At 41.3% G+C, this 25,502-nt stretch overlaps 1 protein-coding gene across 14 annotated transcripts in view; it reads left to right on the forward strand.

Annotated features, from left to right (window-relative positions):
• The window catches only part of MSRA (methionine sulfoxide reductase A), a 260,633-nt gene that overhangs the window by 94,166 nt on the left and 140,965 nt on the right, over positions 1-25,502 (forward strand). For 12 of the 14 annotated variants that reach the window (XM_046939237.1, XM_420035.8, XM_040697969.2 and 9 more), the window contains one exon: positions 24,796-24,915. The exons of the other annotated variants lie outside the window; for them this stretch is intronic. In XM_046939237.1, the coding sequence (XP_046795193.1) occupies positions 24,796-24,915 (120 nt within the window). The remainder of the gene's footprint in view (positions 1-24,795; positions 24,916-25,502) is intronic. 14 annotated transcript variants of the gene reach the window in all.

Consider the following 25,502-nt stretch of genomic DNA (forward strand, 5'->3'; position numbering starts at 1 on the left):
CTTAGGTTTACTATTAGACCTGAAATATAATGGTATACAAACATGACTCTGATGATAATTGTTGTCATTTGTTGGCATTGGCATCACGTTCTGATAAGTGGTATAGAAAAAGGATGCTGCAATTCATATTTGCTACCTCCAAAGGGACTACGTTTCCTGTCCCAGTGTGAATGGGAATGAAAGGAAGTACTCAAAGAAGAATATTGTGTAAGTAAATCTCGTCCTCAGATTGTTGTTAATCCTGCCCATGTGTGCTCCCCTTAACAGCAAGTTCTTTGTATTTTAGGACTCTGTAAGGTGGGGGAAAATACAGGGCTAGTCATATTTTTAGGAGTAGCGTCTCTGACCCCACCTTAGCAAGAGAGTGCCTCTGAAATCTCTTCTGCAGAAACATCCTTTAATCCTTTACTTGTAGTTGCACAGGGACAAGAGTCAAGCAGTCGTCACTGGGAAGCAATTCCTTTTCTTTAAAAATATCTAGAAAAGAATCACAGAATCACAGAATGGCTTGGGTTGGAAGGGACCTCAAGAATCATGAAGCTCCAACCCCCCTGCTGCAGGCAGGGCCACCAACCTCCACATCTAATACCAGACCAGGCTGCCCAGGGCCCCATCCAACCTGGCCTTGAACACCTCCAGGGATGGGGCATCCATAGCCTCCCTGGGCAGCCTGCTAAATAACCTTACGGTTAACCTCACTGCTTGCAGTGAATATTCCCACTACTTGTATAGTTTCAGATTCACCAGTAAAAATAAAATGTAAAATGCAATACTGGGTTGTACACGCTAATCTTTTTACCTGCTAGTAAAATGCAGTCGGATTGCTTTCCATAGCTCCATCTTCTGCAAAACCTCCTTAGAGATGCTCTTACTAATGCTGTGCTATTTACTTTGTGATATGACTACATGTTTTGATCAAGGGTGAATGTACGTGTTGTTCCTGCTGCTTTCCCTTTTATAACAGAACCTCACAGATTTCAGCAGACGATTTAAATGATCTTGAGCTTCTCAGGTTGCTTGGCATCACTCAGCTGCCTAGGACACACTTATTGTTGGTTAGAATAAAGGAACGTGTCCTTGTTCCTACAATGATTCTACAATGGTAGAAACAAGGATGAAATGGTAGATTTCAAGGGTGAGGGTGAGCCTTTAATGGAAATGTTTGAAAGCTAACCATCCGGTGACCTCTTAATCCAGTTTCCAGCCAGTAATGAAGCACTAAGAGCACATGAGGTACGCAGACACTGCACAAGGTCTCACTGGAAACACTGCAGAATTCTGTATCAAAATCACTTTGTCCCTTGAAGTGAAGAGGGGGGGTGTATTCAAACCTTCAGCTGCTGAAGCAGATGCAATGCTGTGTATTGGCTGTTTGAGTTGTATCATGCTAAAATGGAAGAGATGCAATAAAAACGTTCCAGAAATGTTTCCTGTACTGTAATTTTAATGGCCATAGGTATTGTCAGTCTATTTATTTTTTACCTGTAGTGACTGTTTTTGACCAAAAAAACAAATGCAAAGAGGAAATACAAACATATATTAGGGAGTTGATAACATGTGGAAAAGGAGTAATCTAAGGTCTGAGATGGAGTTTTGGATAGAAGCTGCAGAGCATATGCTCTCAATAAATTGATAGTTCCATCAGTGCCATTGAAATTCTTCATATGTTTTAAACTCACATTTAAATGCATTGCTGCATTATGCTCAGAAACATTTCTGGTCAGAGTTTCTGAATGTTAATGCTTCATACGATAACTTGCTTCACTGAAATGAAGTGTTGTATGTCATAGAAAGACTCTTATTTACCTTTCCTAAAACCTGGCAAGAATTAATTGTAGTTATTTGTAGTTATTACACTTTTTAAATACAGGACCATATTATGTTGTATTTGCTTGACATGTACTGGCTAGTAATGGGGTAATTGGTTTCTTAATGTAAACAAAATATAGACAGAAGTAGGATGTTAAGTAACTGATAGGATCTAATTACAGACATTTCTGAATTGGCAGACACATCCAAGCTTGTTCACCTTCTGCTCTGCACTTAATAGACAGCAGCATGTTCCAGTAATTCTGTGCAGCCATATTAGTGTGATATTTTTCCTGAGTTTTTATGTCCTGTTGAGATTCAGATGTACCCTCTGCATTGCCACAATTCCCACTGCTTCCAAAGGTTATTAAAAAGCAAAAAGAGGATTACACCAAGGTTCTCGAATTTACCATCCAGTTTGTCAGCCTTCATATACAGCCTCCAAGTACGGCATTGTCCAGCCTTTGCGTGGCTCAGGCTGAGCTCCTGGAGTAACTCCTGGATGGTTCAGCCCTTCCTAATGAAGGCTTCATCAGGGCAACTTTTCAACTAAAGGAAAATCATTTCCAAGGGGATGCATTGAGGCATTTCCCCTCTTCTGACAGCACAGAATGTTTTGGCTACCCCTTTCAGCTGAAAGTCACAGGACTTCTAATTAAAATCCCGAAGATGTGTTTGGCAACCATTGCAGAGAACTCTCTGGTGTAAGTCATTACATGGTCCCATAGTTGCAGCATATGATTTCTAAAGGATCTGAGTAGAATTCCCAATGTATTGGGTCTTCACACTTAAGGGAACTGCTTAAAACCTATGATTAACTTTCCAATGATATATTATTTTGCACCAAAGCTTTTACTTTGCAGCACTGAGGGGCATGGTCAGTGGGCATGGTGGGGATGGGTTGGGGTTGGACTGGATGATCTTAGAGGTCTTCTCCAACCTTAACGATTCTATGATTCTATACTAGCCTTTGTAACCCCAGCTGAAAGAATAGACTATGGTCAAGTCTTCATACTCTCTAGATCTGATGGACATCTGAGAAATCTTGGCGAATTAGGGAATATGTTTTTTGTGTTCTGTTTTAAAAGGTGATTGTGAAATACATCTTTTCAATGAGATTATTATCAGCAGGTAAATATAATGACATCTGACAGCTGACTGGGAATTGGCATGGCGTATTTAAGATGTATTTATCCATGATGACTGTGTATGAGTTTCCTTTCCTAGTTGTTGAGGGTGGCCTTTCAGATAAGAAAGTGAGTTAAGAAGTCCGTTACTCTGACTCAGTTTTGAATTACTCTGGTTTTATAATGAGCTCTGTTCTTTTCACCACAAAAAGGAAATCAGAGGAAAAAGTTTGGACCCCAAGAGAAATACCTGTGTTTTAGATAGCTAGAAAAGATCAAACAGATTTTCTCTGTTGCTCAGAAAAGGAAAAAAACTTTAAACCATGCTACACGTCAGAAGATATTACATCTCTGTCTGAAGAGAATATAAGACTTCGTGATGTGGAAACAGGTGTGTGTGCTGTGACCCAAATTGTAGGAGAAACATGTACAGCAGTATTACCAGATGTTACTGGGATCAGACTGTGGGAGGACTGAGAGCCAGAGGGAACATCTTCCAGAAGGATTCACGTTTCTCATGCTAATTCTCTTTCAACATCTTGGAAAAGTGAAGGGAGTGTACTAAGTGGCAGGATTTGTACAGTTCTTCACAGTATGTATATTAAAGAAATATATCACTATTTCCCATTTTTCCTTTTCTTTTATCCTCTATATTCTGACTTATAGCCTCTTTTTAGTGCCTCTTCCAGAGAACTGAAACACGGCCCACTTCCCTGCCTCGATCATCTGGTCCTGGCTCATCCTTGTTTCCACTGGTGCTTAAACATCCTGCTCATAGCCTTGCCAGAAGGTCAGTGCTCTGTTTGCTGGTCAGACCTTCAGGAGTTGGGTCAGCAGGAAGCAATTGCCAGGGAATGTTTTTTATTTAGAATTCATAGAATCATAGAATGGCCTGGGCTGAAAAGGATCATGTAGTTTGAACTCTCTGCCATGTGCAGGGTCGCCAACCACCAGACCAGGCTGCCCAGAGCCACATCCAGCCTGGAACTCTAACCAGGTAGACCTACAGTGATAAACACATAAATGAAGATCATTCAGAGACCTTTTGAAAATAAAAATCTTATTATTTAATTTCAGTTGTCCTGTGGTACATCACTTACGTTATGCATTAAATGCTGGTGATCTGATTTGATAGCATTGTGCATCACAAGTGCAGAACACCGTGTGAGACAGACTCAGATAGATATAAAATAATACAAGTCTGCTTGGTCTTTGCCAAGGACATTGCCAGACATATATAAGCACTAATAAAGAACAATAAAGTATGCCTAATGCAAAGTGAAAGCTGTCCTTGATCAGCACAACCCTTCATAACATTCTTGTATTTCAAAGGATCCACGTCTCTTTCTTTTTGCTTCTGAAAACAAAAGTAATGTGGCCTTCGAACACAATATCTGTCCTTCTCCATCAGGGACTTGTTTATGTTAATTTAGCTTTCTTGAGGTAATGAAGAATTTAGCTTTGTGTGGATTTCCACTTAGAGTATGTACTGCACATTAGTGCAGATCCAGAGGCTCTTAGAAGTAAATCAGTTTGCCGCTTTTCAGTCCACATTATTCACCTTAAAACAGCCATTTAATTATCTTTTTGGGGGACTTTTCACTTAGTGAGGAAGTTTTTTAGTTTACGTGATTTCTGAGATAGGGCTCAGTGATCTCCAGTGGCAGGAATTGACTCTAATGCCTGTTTTATTTTCTCTGCAAAAAGCCAGCACAAAGCACCTAGATTATTTTAGCTATGTAAAAGCATTGCAGAGAGGTAATTACTTGCCAATGATAAATAGGGATATATCAGTGACTGGGATGAACATATGCTTGGCATCATTCTGAGTTGGTTTAAGTTTGAAATAGAAGTAAATTATCCTGTTAATGACTAGAGGCTGCCCTCATCAGATTTATGCTGCTTTGTGGGAGATATATGTGTGTGTGTGTGTTTATGTGCTGGGATATACACACATACACATTTACAATACAAATTCATCCTTAGATTCCTGTTAATAAAGCATAGAGCATGGTGACATGGCATAAAACATACAGAATCACGATGTTATGCTCTATTCAGCCATGAAAAATGTGATGCTAATTGTCTGTAGTTACAACAGCAGAGAAAAAAAAAAACATCCGAGGAGGTTTTTGGAGGCATAACATTGTGTTGTTTTGATAATTTTAGACATCCTCTGACATTCAGAAAGTATTTTCAGCTTAACTTACCGATTGTAGTGGATTTATCCTCTCAATAGTACGTCACAGACCGACAGTTTTAGAACTGGGGATAATGAGACAGGGCAATTAGGGTTCTATATTAAAGAAAGAAAGCATTACATATAGGGTTACTTGGCATGGAAAAATTTAGTGTCATTTTTCTGATGTTCGGGAGCTTTTTTCCCCTTATGAGACCATAATCAGGTTATTGGTGATCTAAAAACACATTATTTTGTGCCTCACTTAAAATCTGAGATAGAAAAACCTTCACGTATTTTTTGAAATTCTTGCTTAGAAACACTCTGGAGCTCAGGGGAATCAACTGGAATCTTTGCAGGTCATCAGCCTGGAATTAATCTCAATAAACTTTCGGCATCTAATCCAAAGTTGTCTTCAAGACTTCCTCCCTGGTCAGAGAAGACGCATTTGGAGGTCAGTTCACAACAATTCCTGCCCTAGGAAGGAATGAATCACCCTTTGTATTCTATCAGAAGCTGTCTAGCTTCGACCAGGGAGAATTCATTCATTTCCATAAACGTGTTGCAGATATTTCATGCCACGTGAAGAGTCTTCGGGCATTTGAGAAGTCCACAGGGCGTTGTGACAGGGCTCAGGAGATCCGTGCTCTTCTGAACTTGTATTTGAAAGCCAGATAGAAGGAATGATCATAGAATCGTAGAACCATGAAGGTTGAAGAAGAGCACTAAGATCCTCAAGTCCAACCCCAGCCCACCCCACCGTGCCCACTGCCCACGTCCCTCAGTGCCACATCCCCACGGTTCTGGAACACCTCCAGGGATGGTGACCCCACCACCTCCCTGGGCAGCTGTGCCACTGCTCTTCCAAAATGATATTAGATACCTAAGTTTAGGGATTCTATAGCAGATAAATATGCCTGTATATAAATGTAAGATGCCAGTGTCTATAGGTAGGATAGGTGCCTGATCTTCTGTTACAGTCCTTGGAAAACTCATCTGTAGGGCAGAAACAGTTGCCCATGTTGATTTACAGTGACACTTTCTCTCTCTCTATAATACATGTATATGTATATTCTATATACTTTCTTGATCTCCACCTTCCAAGGACACAGGCCAACCTGTTTTGCAAGTGCTGTTCTTACACTAGTCTTGTGAAGAACCTCTTCTTAAGGCATCTCGGGTTGCTACCAGTTGCCTTCATTTTTGTATTCCTTTTGTTATTCTGGGTCCCTACTGACCACAACTGGGGTCTTGGGGACACCTTCGATAACATGTGAACACCTATTTGCACAGACCTGAATGTAGTTTAAGTCTGCATACTGAAGCATAGAAGCCTTTATTTCCAGTGTTAGAGGTTAGTGGAGAATAATTGCTTCTTGAGTATTTCCCTCAGAGTCCCTTATCTCAGTATTTTTTTGCCACATTGTCATAGAATCATAGAAACCTTTGAGTTGGAAGGGACCTTTAAAGGCCATCTGGTCCCACTCTCTGCAATGAGCAGGGATACCTACAGCTTCGTCAGGTGCTCAGAGCCCCATCCAGCCTGACCTTGGCTGTCTGCAGGGATGGGGCACCACCACCTCTCTGTGCAACCTGTGCCAGTGCCTCACCACCCTTACTTCCAATCTAAATCTCTTCTCTTTGAGTTTGAAGCCATTCCCCCTTGTCCAATCCCAGCATACCCTGATGAAGAGTCTATCCCCTTCTTTATATATGCCCCCCTTTATATATGAATTTATCCTCTACTTAGGGTAATGACTGCATTATTAAGATTACTTTCAGTGTCATACTGTGCTGGCTAGTAGTGGTCTATTGTGGACAACATGTAAAAGTCTGATGTCTTCAGAAGAGAATGAAAATCCAGTCCTTAAAGGGTCAGTCTTTTTCATATTTTTCTACAAGAATACCACCTGGCTTTGCTCTCTGTGCAGGATACATGCCATAAAAAAAATAAAACGACCACAAAACTAAGTATGAAAACAACCCCTCTCCAAAACACACGGATATCTAAAAGAATTAATACAAGCAGTTTTTCAAATAAGATAGGATGCACTAATCACACAAAAATTCTGATTTGAGTTGAACTGTAAGTAATTTTGAAACAGACGTAGTTATTTGTTTGTGAGCCAGGAAAAACAGCATGCAATATGTCAGGCTTTGAGATAAAATTTATTGGTGTGTCATTGGCTTAAATCCAACACTGTGCTTATAAATAATATAATCCTAGTGTGACACATTTCTGCTTGAACCTTGACTGAAAATTATTGAGAATCACGTTATGAATTATGTAGAAGCAGTCACGCATTCAAGTCAAAAGGATGTAACTCGAGTGAAATGTTGAAATGGATTTGTAATTAGGTACACTATCTAAAGATGAAGAGTTGCAGAAAGGGCAAGGTGTCTTTCTGTGTACCCAAAGGTATAACATGCAGCTTTGCTGTTGACTGAGGCTAACGGTCATGCAGCTTTTATTGACTCGTTTTTCTAGGATGTGAAGTCTCTCTGTATCTCTCTGTATCTTTCTGTATCTCTCCTGTGTTACTGGCACCATCTTTGGTCTTATTTTTGTTAGCTCAATGTGACCCAAGGCTCCAGACAAGCCCTTGTCAGTACCTATATACAGTTCACCTTCACAGCAGGGTAGGAGTAACTCAGTGCATCTCATAAGCCAGGAGTGGACAAGTTTAGGGTTTTAAGCATTAGAATGGCTGTACTCAGAATCCTCTGTGACAGAAAAAGAGAATTTCAATTGCTTTGCTTTGTAGAGACCTATAAAACCAGGACAATATGACTGTGCTACTATGGTAAAGATTTGGGCATATTTTAGATGTAGAATGACTTGGTTTTTAGTAGCTAGCATGATCCCTTTTCAAATCATGGTGTAGTGTGCTGTTTGGCCATGGTTAGCAGGAGTTACTTGTAGTCCACTGCAGAGATTCACACCTGGATCCTTCTCTTTTGTTCATCCTCTTTGTGTACTGCTTTGCTCCCAGGCTCTCTTAGAATCATAGAGTCTTTAAGGTTAGAAAACACCTCTGAGATCCCCAAGTCCAACCCCAGAACACCCCACCATGCCCACTGCCCACGTCCCTCAGTGCCACATCCCCACGGTTCTGGAACACCTCCAGGGACGGTGACCCCACCACCTCCATGGGCAGCTGTGCCACTGCAGCACTGCTCTTTAGGCAAATAAATTGTTCCTATATCCAACCTGAACCTCCCCTGGTGCAACTTGAGGCCATCACCTCTTGCCCTATTGCTGGGAGCAGAGGCTGATCCCCACCTCGCCACAACCTCATTTCAGGGCATTGCAGGGAGCGATGAGGTCACCCCTGTGCTTCTCTGCTCCAGACTGACCCATCCCAGTTCTTTCAGCCACTCCCCATAACACTTGTGCTCCAGACCCCTCACAGTTTAATTGCCTTTCTCTGGACATGCTCCGGTGCCTCAGTGTCTTTCTTGTAGTGAGGAGCCCAGAACTGAACACAGAAACTCAAGGTGCGGCCTCACCAGTCCTGCGTACAGAGGGACGATCACCTCCTGCTCCTGTGGCTGCACTATTTCTGATACAAGGATGCCATTGGCCTTCTTGGCCACCAGGGCACACCGCTGGCTCATGTTCAGTGGGCTGTTGACAAACACCCCGATTCTTTTCCTCTTTGTATCTTGCCACTAGATACACATGCTTCTCCGAATAGATCACCCTGAGTACCACTCTCATCACACAGAGAAAATGAAGTTTTGTTTGCCCTGCTCTGTACTGCCCACCAGCGCTGTTGTACCAGACCTTGCATCCAGGTTTCCCTGTGTGCTCCTACGTAATGCCTCTACCTTTGATCTTACACTAAAGTAACACCACTCTCCTGTCCTGAGGTTTGAAATGAGCTCCCAAATTGAGAAAATAAGCACACATAGACGTAACCCAAGTTGTGCCTTAGTGTCACAGGTGAAATGTGTTTTGTGTGGTTCTAGAACAAGGTTTCTCATGACATTTTCCATTTCTGAGCTTTAGACGTATCCAGCCGGAGCTGACTATAGTATGAGAATCTGGCATCTATGAAGAACAGAACCTGTTCACATAATGGAGACTGTATAGAGCTGGAAACTTCTCATGTGAGTTTCCTTGTCCTGGCTAATGTCTTATACATCCTTTTTTTTTCCTTTCACCTACACACTTGTGGAAAGGTCACCAGTCCCTCTGTGCATTTGACAGGACCAGAATTTATATTTTTGTAAGGTATTTTATATAATAATTTTTTAATTCTTGAGTTTAAATATTGACAGTTGCCTCATTTAAAAACTCATCTCAGTCCCCTCCAGTTGTTTGTTACAGACTACAGTTATTTATGCTTTACAATGCTGTAGACTAAACCCAAGAGGAAAGCAAAGATATCTGTAGCCTTGGGCAGTACAGTTGCTTCAACAGACTTATTGATTGTGTACAAATAATTTTCCTCTAATTCAAGGTACTGACTGTATGGATCCAAAATGTTTTGGAGCATGTACTGAAGCTTACAGGAGTGAGACTTGAGACTAGGAGGGTCTTTCAGATCTCAACCAGTTGTATTCTCCCTGGCTTTAGCCTGCTGTGAGTCTGGGAAGGTTTCTCATGTTGAAGTGAAGCCAAGAGAAATGGTTGGAAGATGGATCCAATGAGAGGTATTGGAACCACAGGAAACGCAGGGAATCCTGCGAATGTCAGAAACCAGGACAGCAGTGATGGTAATGGTGACTATTGTGTGCATTCATCCTTTCCTTATCCTTCCTGAGTTCTTGTAGTTGTCCACTGCTGGAGACAGACTATGGGGTGAGATGTATCCCTGGTGTATCATGCACTGTATGGCACAGGTCACGTACATCGCATGTGTGCAATATTACCTGTCATATCACATCACCTGTCTTTCCATTATTAATTAATTAAGGCTGTAAGGAGTCTCATAGTGAGAACCTGTTTGGTGTTTGGAAAGTACAGGAGTCATCGTTGAAAACAGTGTTGAAAACCATGCAGATGCAGTCCACAGCTGTCATTAGCTCCCTGTTGAGAAATATTTGTGGCGAGAATAAATGGATGCATGTGGTTCTTTTCTGCTAGTAGTGTTTCGAAGTTTTCTTAAACGAGATATATTCTAGTAGCCTCACAACCTCAGTACTCTGAAGTTGTATACCAAGAGAAACAAGAAAACCCTTGAAAATATAGTTTTTCCTGGTTTTCCCTAGAGGAGGCAAAATGACTGACTGTGTGATGGGTGCTGTGAAATAGGCAGCAGCTCCGTCTGGATGCATGTCTGGCTTGGCATGGACCTGGATGCTGTCTGTGCCCATGCTGTGGTACCGAGTTATCCAAGCCTGGCTGGGTAGCTGCAGTTATCCAGCATGAGTTTGTGCAGAGATCTCTGATTTGTATGAGCTCATTGACTTCTGCTTCAGTGTTCGTGCTGCTGCATCTCAGGCTTGTCCATCATATACCACTTAAGTCATCGGTGATGCACATTTCATTGCAAACTGGCTTTTTAAAAAATATTTGATTCAAAACCTGTGAAGAAATAGCAGAATTCTACTGCACACGATAATGATCCTATCTTCATTTATTCATAGAGTTGCTCTAAAATGGCCACGTCCCACTTCATGATAAAGAAGGCAGCTATTGTGGTGCCTCTTTAATAAACAGTGTATCGTAGAATAGTTTGAGTTGGAAGGGACCCTTCAAGGCCATCTGGTCCCACTCCCTGCACTGAACACAAACACTCACAGCTCAATCAGTGCTCAGAGCCCCATCCAGCCTGACCTTGGCTGTCTGCTGGGACATCCACTGCCTCTCTGTGCAACCTCTGTCAGTGCCTCACCCCTGTTATTGTAAAAAACCTTCTTATATCCAACCTTAATCTTCCCTCTTTTAGGTTAGGCCAAGAACAGGTCAAGGATTCACTCTTGCTGATGACAATTCCTTTCGCAAGCTGTCAGTGCAGTGTAGACACTCTGCCTCAGTATCTTTGATAGTTACTTTACTCTCAACAATGGCATGCCATGTTTTTTGGCAATGAGTGCATGTGAAGTACTGCATAAATGGTAAATGACTAACCACATATCTATTTGGCCTCTGCCTGTTCCTCTGGATATAAATTAGTTTTGCTATAACAATCTTCTCTGGTATTTTTTTGAGTAATTGTCTTTTGTGGGATATATAGGAAGGAGGTATTCTCTTTTGCAAGTGAGAACGTACCAAAATTTTATTGGCCTCTAGCAGATGAGAAAGTAACTCTTGGAAATTCTGTATTGCCATTAAGGACAGCTGGGGTTCAAAATAGATTAATTTTAATGATCTTTTAGGTACACTCAGAAGACATTTATTAGTTTGGGCTTCTATTGGATAAGGGTTAAGGGTATGTTTCTATGGAGTTGGGGAGAGGAGGAATAAAGGGCTGTTTGTTGAACTGGCTTGCTATTTGGATGTAATTATTTTTTGCTCCTGAGCAATTATAGATTGTAAGTTTAAATAATTGTCAGGGTGCCTACAGCCTTCTGTTGTTATTTAAAGTCTAGGGATATAGATAAAATAAGTAATATGTCATGGCTTTTTGTGAACGTGTCTGTGGCAGTTAATTTAACTTAGCAATAGTTATCAAAGAGGGAAAGGAAAATCAAGATTTCTATTCCTTGCAGTGAACAGACTTTGTAAACAAGTTATTATTTTCTGCATTATAGCTCTGAAAGTGATTCTTATTTTGCCCGTAACAAGATGTTTGTGGTGCTTTGCTTTTATTATAGCAGAATATATTTCGTTTTGCCTCTGTGTATTTCAAACTCCCTGAGGTTGCTGAGAGATTACAGAGATTTTCACAAGACAAGGCTAAGACTTCTCTATTATTGCAGAGATGAGTTTATACGAAAGATACAGTTTCAAGAGAATCAAATGGATTACGTAGCCCTGATGACATCTCTTATTTTATGTGTACATCAAGTTCTACTTGAGTAGCAGAGCACTAAAGTGTGTCAAATGACCGAGAATGATCTAAAATGAATCTCTAGTGAGAAGTGCGGGAATGCATACAGCAAAGGAAGATCACAAAATGATTTGAAAGCCTCAAATCAATGACTGAACTGAAGATGTGATGCTTTGCGATGAAGCAAATAATCAGGTTGATGATAGGACCATGTAGCTCTATCTCAATCTCATTCACATATTATTGTGCTGGGGGTTCCTTTTGTCCCTAACAGAGTTTTGAAAGGTAATATATTAATAAACTACTCCCTTCTTCAAAGTAGGTAGAAAAGTAGCTAGACTGAATTCATCTGTGCACAAACTGGCATCACTTATTAACTCTAACACACAGAGATGTGTAAATAGCTTATGATGCATATACATCAAGTTTCACAGAATCACAGAATCATAGAATGGCCCGGGTTGGAAGGGACCTCAAGGATCATGAATCTCCAACCCCCTGCCACATGCAGGGCCACCAACCTTCACATTTAATACTAGATGCTTGTATTAATACGCTTGCATTGGGACAGATACATTTTTTGAGAGGCATTTAAACAAGTGAATAGTCAATACAGTCAGAATTTTGGCCATAAACCCTGTTATTCTTTTTATCTATCACAAATTCCTTTCTGTTCTTGGACACTTCAGGTATCACTTTTGTGGCCAAGGAAGAATGGGTCCCTACAATACTTTGTAAAGCTTTCCTTTAATCAGTTAGATCTGGAAGACCTGCAGTGCTCATTTAGATATTTTGCAGTTAGGACTGCCTGCTGTTACTCTGTGAAGAGCACATCTTTTCTGCAGATCTTACACATTTTTTGTGCAATATTGCTTTATATGTGATTCAGTTCAAGTGAAAGTGATGCCCAGTTGTTCCCATCCATGAGCCGTCACTCAGTTGTATTCCGAAATCCCCATTAAAGAGCATTAAAGAAACAAATATGTACTGGTTTAGCTTCCAGTGGCTGAACTCTACAATTTGTGACAGTGCTCCTTCATGTTTATGGAATGGCTCTGTCAGAAAGCTTTTGGAGAGGTGCACTGGTGCATTTGTGGTGCTGAAAGCAGCAATGGCACAAATGGTTGAAAGGAACATTGGAGAGAAAATCTTTTATGGTCTGCACTTGCTTGTATTCATGAAACTTCCTTCTTATGCCATTTTTGCCAGATCTCCATGTCTAAATAGAATTGAGTCAATGTCCAGTACAGTGCCAAGAAAACAGAATTAGTTCCATTTCATGAATGAAAATCAATCAAAGAACAAGATAAGGGGGAACGGCTGTTTATGAGGGTGGATAGTGATAGGACAAGGGGGGTGGTCTTAAACTGAGACAGGGGAGGTTTAGGTTAGACAATTGGAGGAAGTTTTTCACTCAGAGGGTGGTGACGCACTGAACAGGTTGCCCAAAGGAGGCTGTGGATGCCCCATCCCTGGAGGCATTCAAGGCCAGGCTGGATGTGGCTCTGGGCAGCCTGGTCTGCTGGTTGGCGACCCTGCACATAGCAGGGGGTTGAAACCAGATGGTCATTGTGGTCCTTTTCAACCCAGGCCATTCTATGAATCTACGATTCTATGATAACTTTTTGTACAATGGAAGTCTTCAAGGGTGAGACACTGAACTGTTTTTTGGATGAATCTTCTATTATATAATTATTATTATTTTGCCCCATGCCTAATCTTGGCAGGCTCAGCCTAACAAATACCAAGATCACCGCTTGGCTCACCTTGTGAAAGCTATCGTAATGCTCAGACATATTTTCTGTACTTTTCGAGGCAGCTCTTAATTCTGTCTTATTTTCCACGTTATTAGGTTACAGGTATGTTCTGCTGCTGAAAGATGGATTAGATAAAAGTTGCTATGTTTTATCGAAAACAAGCTTTACAGGGGAATATAAATCAAGAGAAATAAGACATGAAAAAGGTCAAAAAAACATCAGTTTATCAAATAGTGTTTCTATCAACCAGCAGTCATAACATGAAAAAGAATTATTTGAAACAAAGACCTGTTAGTTGGGATCCTTTGGTATTTTTCCAAAAGGGATTCTTTGCTTTGCTTTGGGACCCCTCATACCTCAGTTGGAGAGCATTTAAAGTAATAATTCATAAGTTATGGTTCATGCGAGGCTTAATTATTGTGTGCAAAATGCTTTGATGTCTTTTGATGAAAGGAGCTAAATGCATGAGAATTAGTATTTAAGTATTTGCTTTCTAGAGGAGAGAGGAAGTATGGTTCCCCAGATCCAAATGGCTGCTGCCAGGCTTCCTCCTATGGCACATTCCCACACTGTGCCCTTTTGGGAGCTGGAAAGTAGAGCCTATGAATTGTATGTGTATATTTGTGCCGATGAATCCTGCATGTCTTCCAACTCCTTTTAACCTTTCTCTCCTAATTAAGAATTAAGGGAATGCTGAGTGTGATTAATGCACAACAAATAGTTGCAAAACAGCCACTAAGAACACGGCTGGCAGTCCAGCAATGCAGAAAAGGGCAGAGCCACAGAAGTGCTTCTATTTCTCTCAAGATCTACTTCTCATCCTATTCACCTTTAGAAGCAATTTACACTGCTAGTTCTGATTATTTAGACCTGAGGTGAGCTTCCTGAAAGGATCTCTCAAAGGTCAGGAAGTTTGGCCAGTGCTGCTTTCACGTATTCCCTTCCCAGCTTGTGATGCCATCATTTTGGATGAGTATATAAATGGTTTATGAGTGGTCCATGTCTTCCAGTTTCTGGAAATTATAAAAAAGTTTTCCAGCAGAGGATTGTGATGATGGAATTTTCTTACTATCTGGACTCACCAGAGAGCAACTTGGCTTATCTATTCCAGTTTATTGTGTGGGATAAGAATACTAAGGCAGCAAATAAGGCCATATTTGAGAGTATCTTCAGAACACTGAGATGTGTATTTCCCTGCTCTCTGCTGGTTAAGATCAAAACTGCATTTGAATAGGAATATCTGAAACCTCTCCTGCTGTAACTGTGAAGTTCGTGGCAGCCATGGTTTACGTCACCCAGAGGGTGGTGACGCACTGAACAGGTTGCCCAAGGAGGCTGTGGATGCCCCATCCCTGGAGGCATTCAAGGCCAGGCTGGATGTGGCTCTGGGCAGCCTGGTCTGCTGGTTGGCGACCCTGCACATAGCAGGAGGTTGAAACCAGATGAGCATTGTGGTCCTTTTCAACCCAGGCCGTTCTGTGATTCTATGATTCTGGGATTCTATGATTCTGTGTCCTATCGCTATCCTTGACGTTGGCTTCCAATTTCTCAAAATCTTGTTGATTTTATATTACTTCCAACTTGTAATGTGCTTTTATGATGGGTTGCATAAATACATTTTAAGAACCGTTTTCTTATCTCTATCTAGCACTTTTCCCAGTTGGAGTGCTGTTGCCTTATAGGGTCTTTCAAAAGTCATGCTTACGACACGTTACGCATATTTTCCTTACTGAGAACATGGCAGTTTTTCTGTTGACAGTAAAATACTCCCTTTCTATTATGATGTTCTCCTTTTCCTCTTACAATAATGTGTTGTGCAGGTTTTATACAAACACACATACATACACACACACGCGCCCACACGCTCTTCGAATGTCAGCAGCCACCATACTGGCAGCAGTGAATTGCCTGGCCATTTGGTAATTTGAATGAACATGAGGCTTCTGCTTTTCCTATGGAAAATGAAGCAAACCCAACAGTTTCTCTGGGAATTCATGCAGTGTGAACAGAACACATCTTGGCAAAATGGTGAGCCAAGAAATTCCTCTTTAGTTGCTCTGTTAGGCAAACTGCATTTTAAATTTCTTGCCGAGGGCTTTGTTTGACTTGCCCCAGGCAAGCTGTTCAACATATTTATCAACCCTGTTGTAGCATTAGAGCCAACGCTTATCTAGGAAGATCATCCGCTTAATGCCATCTGTCATCAGGAATTTTATTTCTTTCAGCTGAGCTTGTTCTCCATTTCAGGCTTTTTTTTTTTTTTTTTTTTTTTTTTTTTTAATATTCCTCCCAACCACTTCTTAGTTGATTGTTTTCCAGGGATCTCAGATATTTTGTGATTGCTCAAATATTCCGTGGTTGCTGCATGCACGTTAAACCCCTAAAGACATCAACGATAGAACTTTATTTCAAATCCTGACTGATAACATTAATCCTATATGCATCCAGATGGCTCACCAAAGCGCCCTACATATTACAGTGTTATGTAAAAGATGACATTACATTTCAGTCTGAATCTGAAATTCTTTCCAGATTCTCAACAGGAATTTGAAAAATTTCACAAGACTCTCAGGGAATTCATGCTGCCTTTTGATCTTGGTGCTTATTGGGATGCATCTTTGATCATTTTGCCTTCTCTGGCCCTTATAAGCTGTTGTGTAAATACCCAAGCAATGTAAATGTGTTTGACAAAGCTGTATTCATTCCTTTAACATGTGATTCTGAGATCCCGTGCTCCTTTTGGGTCTGTGTCTTCAACCACAGTGAAGCCAAAGAAACTGGAGTATTTCCCTCTGTAGAACAAACAGGAAAAGCAGGCTGCCCAGGGAGGTGGTAGGGACACTGTCACTGGAGGTTATCAATGTGGAGACGTGGCAGTGAGGACATGGTCAGTGGGCATGGTGGGGACGTGTCAGTGGTTGGACTTGGTCATCATATAGGTCTTTTCCAACCTTTATAATTCCATGATTCTAAAACATCGCTTACTGGAAGACAGATGCTTCAGAGTTGTATAAATCCAAGACAAAGCATTTTAACCATGGGTACAAGAACTGTATGTAGGCTCTGGGCTGGCTAGAGGTCGTTTCCTGGCCCTTCAGGCTGAAGTCGAAGTACCCACTTCAACCTGAGTTGTACAAAGAATTAATGGTCCCCACAGCTGAGTTGCACACAGCATAAACAAATATCTGTCTGGCTCGGGGCTTAGAAATATCAGCACTTGAACTGACTTCAACCAGAAAGCTGTACCCACCGCACTGCACAATTTTTTAAGAGAAAAGGTTGACCACACACTGTTAGAATTTGGCAGAAATCTATGTAATACACATTATCATATAGATATATGACTTGAATTATAGAATCATACAATGATTGGGTTGGAAGAGACCTTAAAGTCCACTCAGCCCCAATCCCTGCCATGGGCTGGGTGCCCCCACCAGTTCAGGCTGCCCAGGGCCCATCCATGGCCTTGAGCACCTCCAGGGATGGGGCACCCACAGCTCTGGGCAGCAGTGCCAGGGCATCACCGCCCTCTGAATAAAGGATTTCTTCCTAATGTCTAATCTAAATCACCTCTTTTAGTTTAAAACCGTTCCACCTTGTCCTGTCACTATCAGGCTCGCTGAGGTTCAATTTATTCCTTCCCACTGGGGAAAAAAAAGAAAAAAAAAAAGAAGAAAAATCAGTTCAAAGCATCTGAGCATTTGCTAGGCTTCTCCAGATTTTATAGAGGTAACTAAATAAATCGTGTTCAGACTTCGGGCCAAATCCTAGACTGGCCAAGGGCTTTGGCAGCTGTGCTGTCAGCTCCCGGCGAGCAGTGGAACGAGTGGCAGGATGTGCGGCTGGCTGTCCTCTGCTGCCTCCGTGGAGAGGAGCAGCCTGTGCCCCAGCTCCTTTTGGCTGGGTTCGAGCAGCTGGCAGCATCACTGCTTCTAGGGCTTCAGAGCGTATGCTGGCACAGGCTGCACTCCTGCTCGGTGTGCTCCTGAGCTTTGGGTAGATAGAATCATAGAGTTTGAGTAGGAAGGGACCGTTATAGGTCATCTGGTCCCACTCCTCTGCACCGAACAGGGACACCCACAGCTCCATCAGTGCTCAGAGCCCCATTCAGCCTGACCTTGGCTGTCTGCAGGGACAGAGCATCCACCATCTCTCTGTACAACCTGTGCCAGTGCCTCAGTGCCCTTACTGTAGAAAACTTTCGCCTTATATCCAGTCTAAATCTCCCCTGTTGTAGTTTAAAGCTGTTTTCCCTTGTCCTAACCCAACAGACCCCGTTGAAGTGTCTGTCCCCTTCTTTCTTACAGCCCCACTGTGAGCTGGGGTTAGGGGAGAAGTTTCCAGGGCCTGATGCTCTTTGTTTCTGAGAGTACACTGAAACATGAAATTTATCCCTATTAGCAGAAGCATACTTTCTAAAACCCTTCCAACAGAAGGAGGAGCAGGATCCCTATCCTTTGCGTTCATCTTCTGCAGTGAAGCACTACTATCAGCCTGACGTTGAAACCTCTTCTTAATCTGCTGCTCAGAGCGTGGGTGGAGAGCTTGCAGGCTGTGGGCCAAAAAAGCCTTGGCATGCCATGAAAATAATACATTTGTTCCTCAGAATTAGACAAAAAGTGTCTTCTTTGGTTGTCCGATTGGGCTGCTGGGAGGGTAGGGAGAGATAACGCTGGTAGGTAAAGCTGACAGCAAACAAAGGTCATGGGCTGTCAACTGAAGTCAGGCTGTGCATGCACTGGGTGCCCAGGGAAGAGGAACACAAAGGTAAAGGACACAGACATAAAAAAAAAAAAAAAAAGGATGGAATAAAAATGCCATGGGTGCATATGCGTTGTAGAGAAAATAGGAAAACCAGCCAGGCTTTATAAACAATGCACCCGTTGTGTTTTCTAAATGGAAAGCTGTGAGTCCCTGAAGCTTCAGTCTCTGTTAACATCTACGGGGCTCACAACTTAATAGACTTTAATTAGTACAGCATGGGTGAGTCTTATTAGGTTTTAATTTGGATCAGGAATGCCCTTCTGATGCAAATGCACCGCCTGTGCCCAGTTTACATCATGGAATCATGAATAGGAATTTATATCAGGGAATGTGCATGAAAGTGGAGTGCTATTCAAAGATGTGATAGGGAGAAACACCGGGGAAGGGGAGCAGAACGAGGGTGAATAAAGGTTCCCTGTGCCGGATCTTGCAGTTTCTTGTATGAGAGGGGAACACATTTTGAACAATGTGTGATTTTAAACAAGTTTTCCAATCTGTTTTTATTTTTATTTTTATTTTTTATTTTTTTCTTCTTCTGTGTGATGGCTGTTGCATGCAATACAAGAAATAAAGAATCTAACAATACTGAAAGCTATGTACATGGTTACCAGAACAGATCTGGAATAACTGTAATTAGTCATTTTGCTTAGGTTTTATGTGGCTTATGTTACAGACCTACACGTAGACTTTTGCCACTGAGCTGCTCATGGTAGGGACATTTTTTAGCTACCAGAGAGAAATGGGCAGCTTCCAACCACAACTTATTTTGATTCAACTAGATTAAAAGTGTTCATGTTTTTATAATGTCTACATACAAGATACAGGCTTCTCTCTCCCTCCTTAAATATGCAAAGAATTGTATTTGGTATGGGCTTCTACCTGGCCTTTCACGAAGGGCACATACCTCTCTCAAGTCCCGTGTCATGTTTGTCAGCCTTGAGCAGATAGATGTCATGGTTGTCCTAAGGCATCTCAAATCAAAGAATCATGGAATTATAGAATTGCTTGAGTTGGAAGGGACCTTTAAAGGCCATCTGGTCCCACTCTCTGCAATGAGCAGGGATACCTACAGCTTCGTCAGGTGCTCAGAGCCCCATCCAGCCTGACCTTAGCTGCCTGCAGGGATGAGGCACTACCTGTGACCTTGGAGGTCTCTCTTCAGTCAAATAAATTAATCCTTAAATGTATGAACTCCTGTTACAGTCAGCAGAGACATTAGTCAATACATTAATGTAATCTGTAAAGCGATTAATCTCACCAGAAAGTAAACACCTGGAGTTCCATTGTGCTCAGTTTAGCTCTGTGAATATTTCAGAATTATTACAGATTATCTTTAATAATGGGATGCTTATCTCTCTTATCAGAGCAACATTTTGCTTTCATTATTTTACAAGAATACTTCAGTGTATACAAACTCTTTTTAACGAACATGCTAGTGGTTGGGTTGCCTATGGAGACACATGTTCCTTCACTGAGCTGTATACAAAAAGAATTGTTCAGAGGATATATATATCTATATGTGTGTATTTATATATGTATATAGAGGGAATTCTCTGAGAAAAAGGATGTGGATGCTAGAAAGGAATAGCAGTATTAGCATTTATTCCCGAATTGTGTGATTAATATTATTTATAGGGATGAATGAACCTTTAAAGACTGCCATTTGAATCTGTTTGTTTTTGATGTTCAAAAGCATAAAATCTTTAAATGCCTTTTGAAATTCCAATTAAGAGTCAGTCAAAACCCATCACTTAAAGAATACTTTTTGTTTTACAAATTAGCAATTAAAAAGTGACAAATATCTTCAATGCTTAAATACTCTCCTGCCATCCCCATTATGTTCAAATTATGCTTTTTTTTTTTTTGGATATTAGAGTATGTTTCCCAGTATTTCCCTTCTTTTCTTTCCCTTAGGAGTGCCTCTTGCTATCTAACACTAAAGCCGCTCTCACTTAACCAGTACTGAGAATTATGCAAAATATTTAATGAATAGTTTAAAATCACATTCATATTTGCTGGTTTCGCGTTATGGCATGGGTGGCTTATTTCCCTTTTATGTTCTTTCCTCAGCTGCTTTTTACTGTTTTTTTTCCTCTGAGTTTCATCTATTTTTTTGGAACATCTTTCATTTTCTTACTGGAATAGTAGAAATTAGGGGAAGTGAACTTCTTTGCAATGGTTTTAAATTGAAGGAGGGAAGATTTAGGTTGGATGTCAGGGGAAAGTTCTTTCCTATGAGAGTGGTGAAGTGCTGGAACAGCTGCCCAGAGAGGCTGTGGATGCCTCATCCGTCCCTGGAGGTGTTCAAGGCCAGGTTAGATGGGGCCCTGGGCAGCCTGGGCTGGTATTAGATGTGGAGGTTGGTGGCCCTGCCTGTGGTGAGGGGTTGGAGCTTCATGATCCTTGAGGTCCCTTCCAACCCAACCATTCTATGATTCTGTGATCTGTACTGCAGGAGCATGTGGCATCTTTAACTGAGATTATTTCCCAGTTTTAATACCCTGAACGTGGCTTCAGGCAATCAGTGCTGTGAAGAAGAGACATTCCAAGAGCTGATGTCTCTAAATTCTAGAATATTATGGGGGTTTTTATTCTTAGTATTCCTCTCCTTGTGACAATTTCTCCATAGAACATGGCTCCATTTTAGCAGAATAACAAACATCAGCTGCTGGATGTATTAATACCACGGAAAGCAATTTAGTGCTGTATTGTTGTAAATTATGTCCCTTTACTAGCAGGTTGTTTTCTTGTGACAATGACTTCAATTTTATCTGTTCCCGTAGATGTGAGGATTTACTGTTTGCACAAGGTGTCAGCATACTTGAGAAATCATGAGAATCGTTCACCAAAAGAATAAAATGTCTGTTTCTGAGAGGATGGGGAACACAATGAATTCAGATATAAACTGGTTACAGAGAGCAAAAAATTGAAAGAAACCATGATGAAGATACAGGTAATTAGGTCAAGTGGGAGAGAACAATTGGTTAGAGCACCCTAAACAACAATTATTGATCAAGGAGAGTCGCCAAACACTATGGTTAATTATCAGTATTTCCAGACATCTTGAAATAAATAGGAAAGCAGTGAGCATTTCTACTTTGTATTTGAAGTTGGGCCCACGTTTGAGCTCAAACCTGAATTTGGGCTGTGTCCTCTTCTTTGAATTACGTCTTTGCACTCAAGTGTGAACCTAGGGATATATTCGGGGAAAATGTGGGGTCCATACTATTCCATACCACAGATGAAATAGCTCACATACCACCCCATCACTTGCCTTTGTCCTACCCATGTTAGCTTGATAGATTGGCTACAGAGTCCTTCCAACAAGGGTTTCCACATTACTTGTTGCAAAAGTATCTGGGCTTTGAGGCAACTGGAGATTAGACTTCCCTTGTAACAGTAAGGGTGCACAGCACTGAATTACTAGCGTTGGCCTCAACTTTATTTTCTGTCCCAGGTGCTTAGGGTACAGATCCATAACTAAGGTTGTTGTGGTGGGACTGTCTCTCCAGTTTTCTGAGCAACACGCCCATGATAGATACTATGTCTGCAGTGGAATGAATTACACAAAAAAGTCTCAAAGAATCATCAGTATAAAATCAAAGATATGTCTCAGATCCCAAAGAGAGAAAGGTACAGAATTTCTGTTTTCATGAATACCCCAAAACATTTTCTTCTCCACAAAGCAAAGCCGACATGTCCAGGCCCCAGTAAGATAATGTATGTCCATGTCTCCTATGAGAATGGGGTCATGTAAAGTACTACATTTCAGAGATTTCAGCAACAGTTACGCATGTTCAGGTTGGTCTCGATGATCTTGAGGATGCCCCATCCCTGGAAGCATTCACAGCCAGGCTGGATGTGGCTCTGGGCAGCCTGGTCTGGTGGTTGGTGACCCTGCACATAGCAGGGGGTTGAAACCAGATGATCACTGTTGTCCTTTTCAACCCAGGCCATTCTATGATTCTATGATCTTGAAGGTCTTTTCCAATCCAAGTGTTTCTATGATTTCAAGGTTTTTATGGGCTAGGTCTGCATTAGATCACTGAAGCTGCTGGGGTTTGGTCTACTGGTCGCAGGGAGAAAGAGTGGCTCTGGGTTTTTATGACACAGAGAAAGTCATAAGATATAGAGAATCCTCTTCTTTAATATTTTTTTTTTTCCCCCAAGACAGTGGACCTTATCAGCATTAACAGGTTTTATGAAGCTCTCTGACACAAAACTGTCAGTGAGAGGAACTTGGGCAGAATTCAGTCCTCTAATTCTGTGTTAGGCTTTTTCTCACTGATCTTTCACACGCTTGATCCATTGACTAGTGACTACTTGCCTGTAAACCTCCAGTGTCACCGAAGTGTGATCCAATCAATACCACCAGGTGCATCTTGTACCCACTGTAAACTGAGGAGATGTTTGGCACTCCACCTGCCTAGGGTCCAGGTAGTCTCATCATCTTCTTAGGAAGCAAGTGTAGTGAACATAGGAACATCCATCTGTGTAGACTGTAGCATCAGTTTAATTCTGAACGCCTCTAAAATGTCCTCATGGATAAAGCAGTATGAACAAAGAGTCAAGAGGTAGGTACAACTCTAGCATTGGATGTGAAGAATAAAGAACTGCAGACAGGAAGAATTCTCAAATGTTCTTTCTGCAAATCTGGGGACAGCTTCAAGAGAGATCCTTCAGTAATTTCTCACCAGCCTAGTTTAGCTGAATAACCTAAATTTAATAGCCATAGCTGTCTCTGTAGTCCATGGAGTATGTAATTAGATGAGTAATTTTTTATCTTCTTTGAACTGAATGGTACTCTGGAGACGGCTGTCTCTTTCCAAGGTCTCCAGGAGCAGGCTAGGCTCCCAATTGGCGTGGCTCGCTTGAGCACCTGAAACATTCTGAGTCATCACTTCTGTATTTTTGTTTGTTACAACAGGAGTTGGTCAAAGTAAGTTTGAAGCTTATCTCTGAGTTTCAAAGAATTTGCCTTTGTGAGTGATCATAATTGTTCTAGTTGAACTTTGAAGGAACATTTCTCTAATTTCTCAACCTGTTATATCTGTATTGTTATCAATAGAAAACTCATAATGGGTCATTGATTTTTAAGTGTAATCAGTGGTTAGCTAATTTTTTACTAGCTTTTATGTTTTAGAACGTATGTTATCAGTGAAAGAGAAAGCACAGTATCCATAATCAGGGTTTAATTAATGTTAAACCCTATTAACCTTATTATGTTAATAGTTAAATAATGCTAGAATCATAGAATCAGTAAGATTGGAAAAGACCTCTGAGATCCCCAAACCCAACCCCAGCCCACGCCACCGTGCCCACTGTCCACGTCCCTCAGTCCCACATCCCCACAGTTCTGGAACACCTCCAGGGACGGTGACACCACCACCTCCCTGGGCAACTGCATCACTGCTCTTTATGAGAAGAAATTCTTCCTAATATCCAACCTGAGTTAATAGAGTGTAGAAGACATGTTTCAGCTTCATAGAGTCCTTCAAATCATAGCCAACGTCTCTGAACTACTTAAGCCATCAGAGAATTGTTAATGTTAGGCTTGTTTGTTCCTTCCCATTGGCTGTCACACAATGTGCTTGATTCCTGTTACCAGGAGACTTTTGCTAATTTACACCTGTTGACAATGGCCTTTTGATAACTGGCCATGTGGGTGAATGAATTCTGAAATTTTGTCTGAACATCAAATATGTGCATGCATAACTTGTTAAACCAAAGCATTTTTCCTGCTGTATAGCATATAATTTAATCCATTATTATTGCCATCTTTAAAGACTGCATATGCCCGAAAACAGAAAATTAAATAACTGTTTGCCATTAATACAAATTATTGTGTTTTGACAGCTTGCTAATCAACTGGAGTAAAAATGGTGCTGTACAAACAGTGCAATTGCATTTTAAGTAATTTTTATTTGCAGGAAAATTCTCCTTGTTTGAGCCTTTGAACCCTTACAGGACTTGTACTCTGTAATGTATTAACATTCATTCAGAAGCGTTATAAAATAAACCTATGTTTGCATTGTGCACTGATGCAGAATGGATTTATCAGTATAATTACTCCACATGTAGTCTTGCGAAGCACTTGGCCATCACATACTGGCTATAGATGTTACTTTCAGTATGAGCTATATCAATGAATGTGCAAATGAATGACTCGGCATTGAGCAGATTTTGACATATTGTTACGTACTTTATGCATTATTCAGGTATGGGCTGTTTCTGGGGAGCTGAGAGGAAGTTTTGGAGACAGAAAGGAGTCTACTCCACTCACGTGGGTTACGCAGGAGGGTATACTCCGAATCCTACCTACAAAGAAGTCTGTTCAGGTAAGCTTGTCTCTTTGATTTTTAAGGATTGTGAGGTGGTGAGGCACTGGAATGAGCTGCCCAAGGAGATGGTGGATTCACCGACCCTGGAGGTGTTCAAGAAATGCTTAGATGTTGTGTTGAGAGACATGGTTTAGTGAGAACTATTGGTGATAGGTGGATGGTTGGACTGGGTGATCTTGTAGGTCCTTTCCAACCCTGCGATTCATAGAATCATAGAATCGCAAGGTTGGAAAGGACCTACAAGATCATCCAGTCCAACCATCCTCCTACTACTATTGCTACCACAAGCTACTAAACCATATATCATAGCTCCTCATCCAGACGCCTCTTGAACACTGCTAGGGATGGCAACTCCACCACCTCCCTGGGCAGGCCATTCCAGTGCCTGACCACTCTCTGAGAGAAAAAGTTTTTCTTTCTGTCTAAAATGGTATGGTTCTATAACAATGAAGAGTGAATGACTGACTGCAGCAACTGAAGAGACATTTACAGAACACTGCTACCTACTCTGTGTCCTGAACTGCAAGGACATCTGTGGTACGCCCATCCCATTGTCATTTCCTACCATTCAGTAAGGTAGAAAT

This window comes from Gallus gallus, chromosome 3 (genome assembly GCF_016699485.2).
Source record: "Gallus gallus isolate bGalGal1 chromosome 3, bGalGal1.mat.broiler.GRCg7b, whole genome shotgun sequence".
NCBI classification, from domain to species: Eukaryota; Metazoa; Chordata; class Aves; order Galliformes; family Phasianidae; genus Gallus; species Gallus gallus.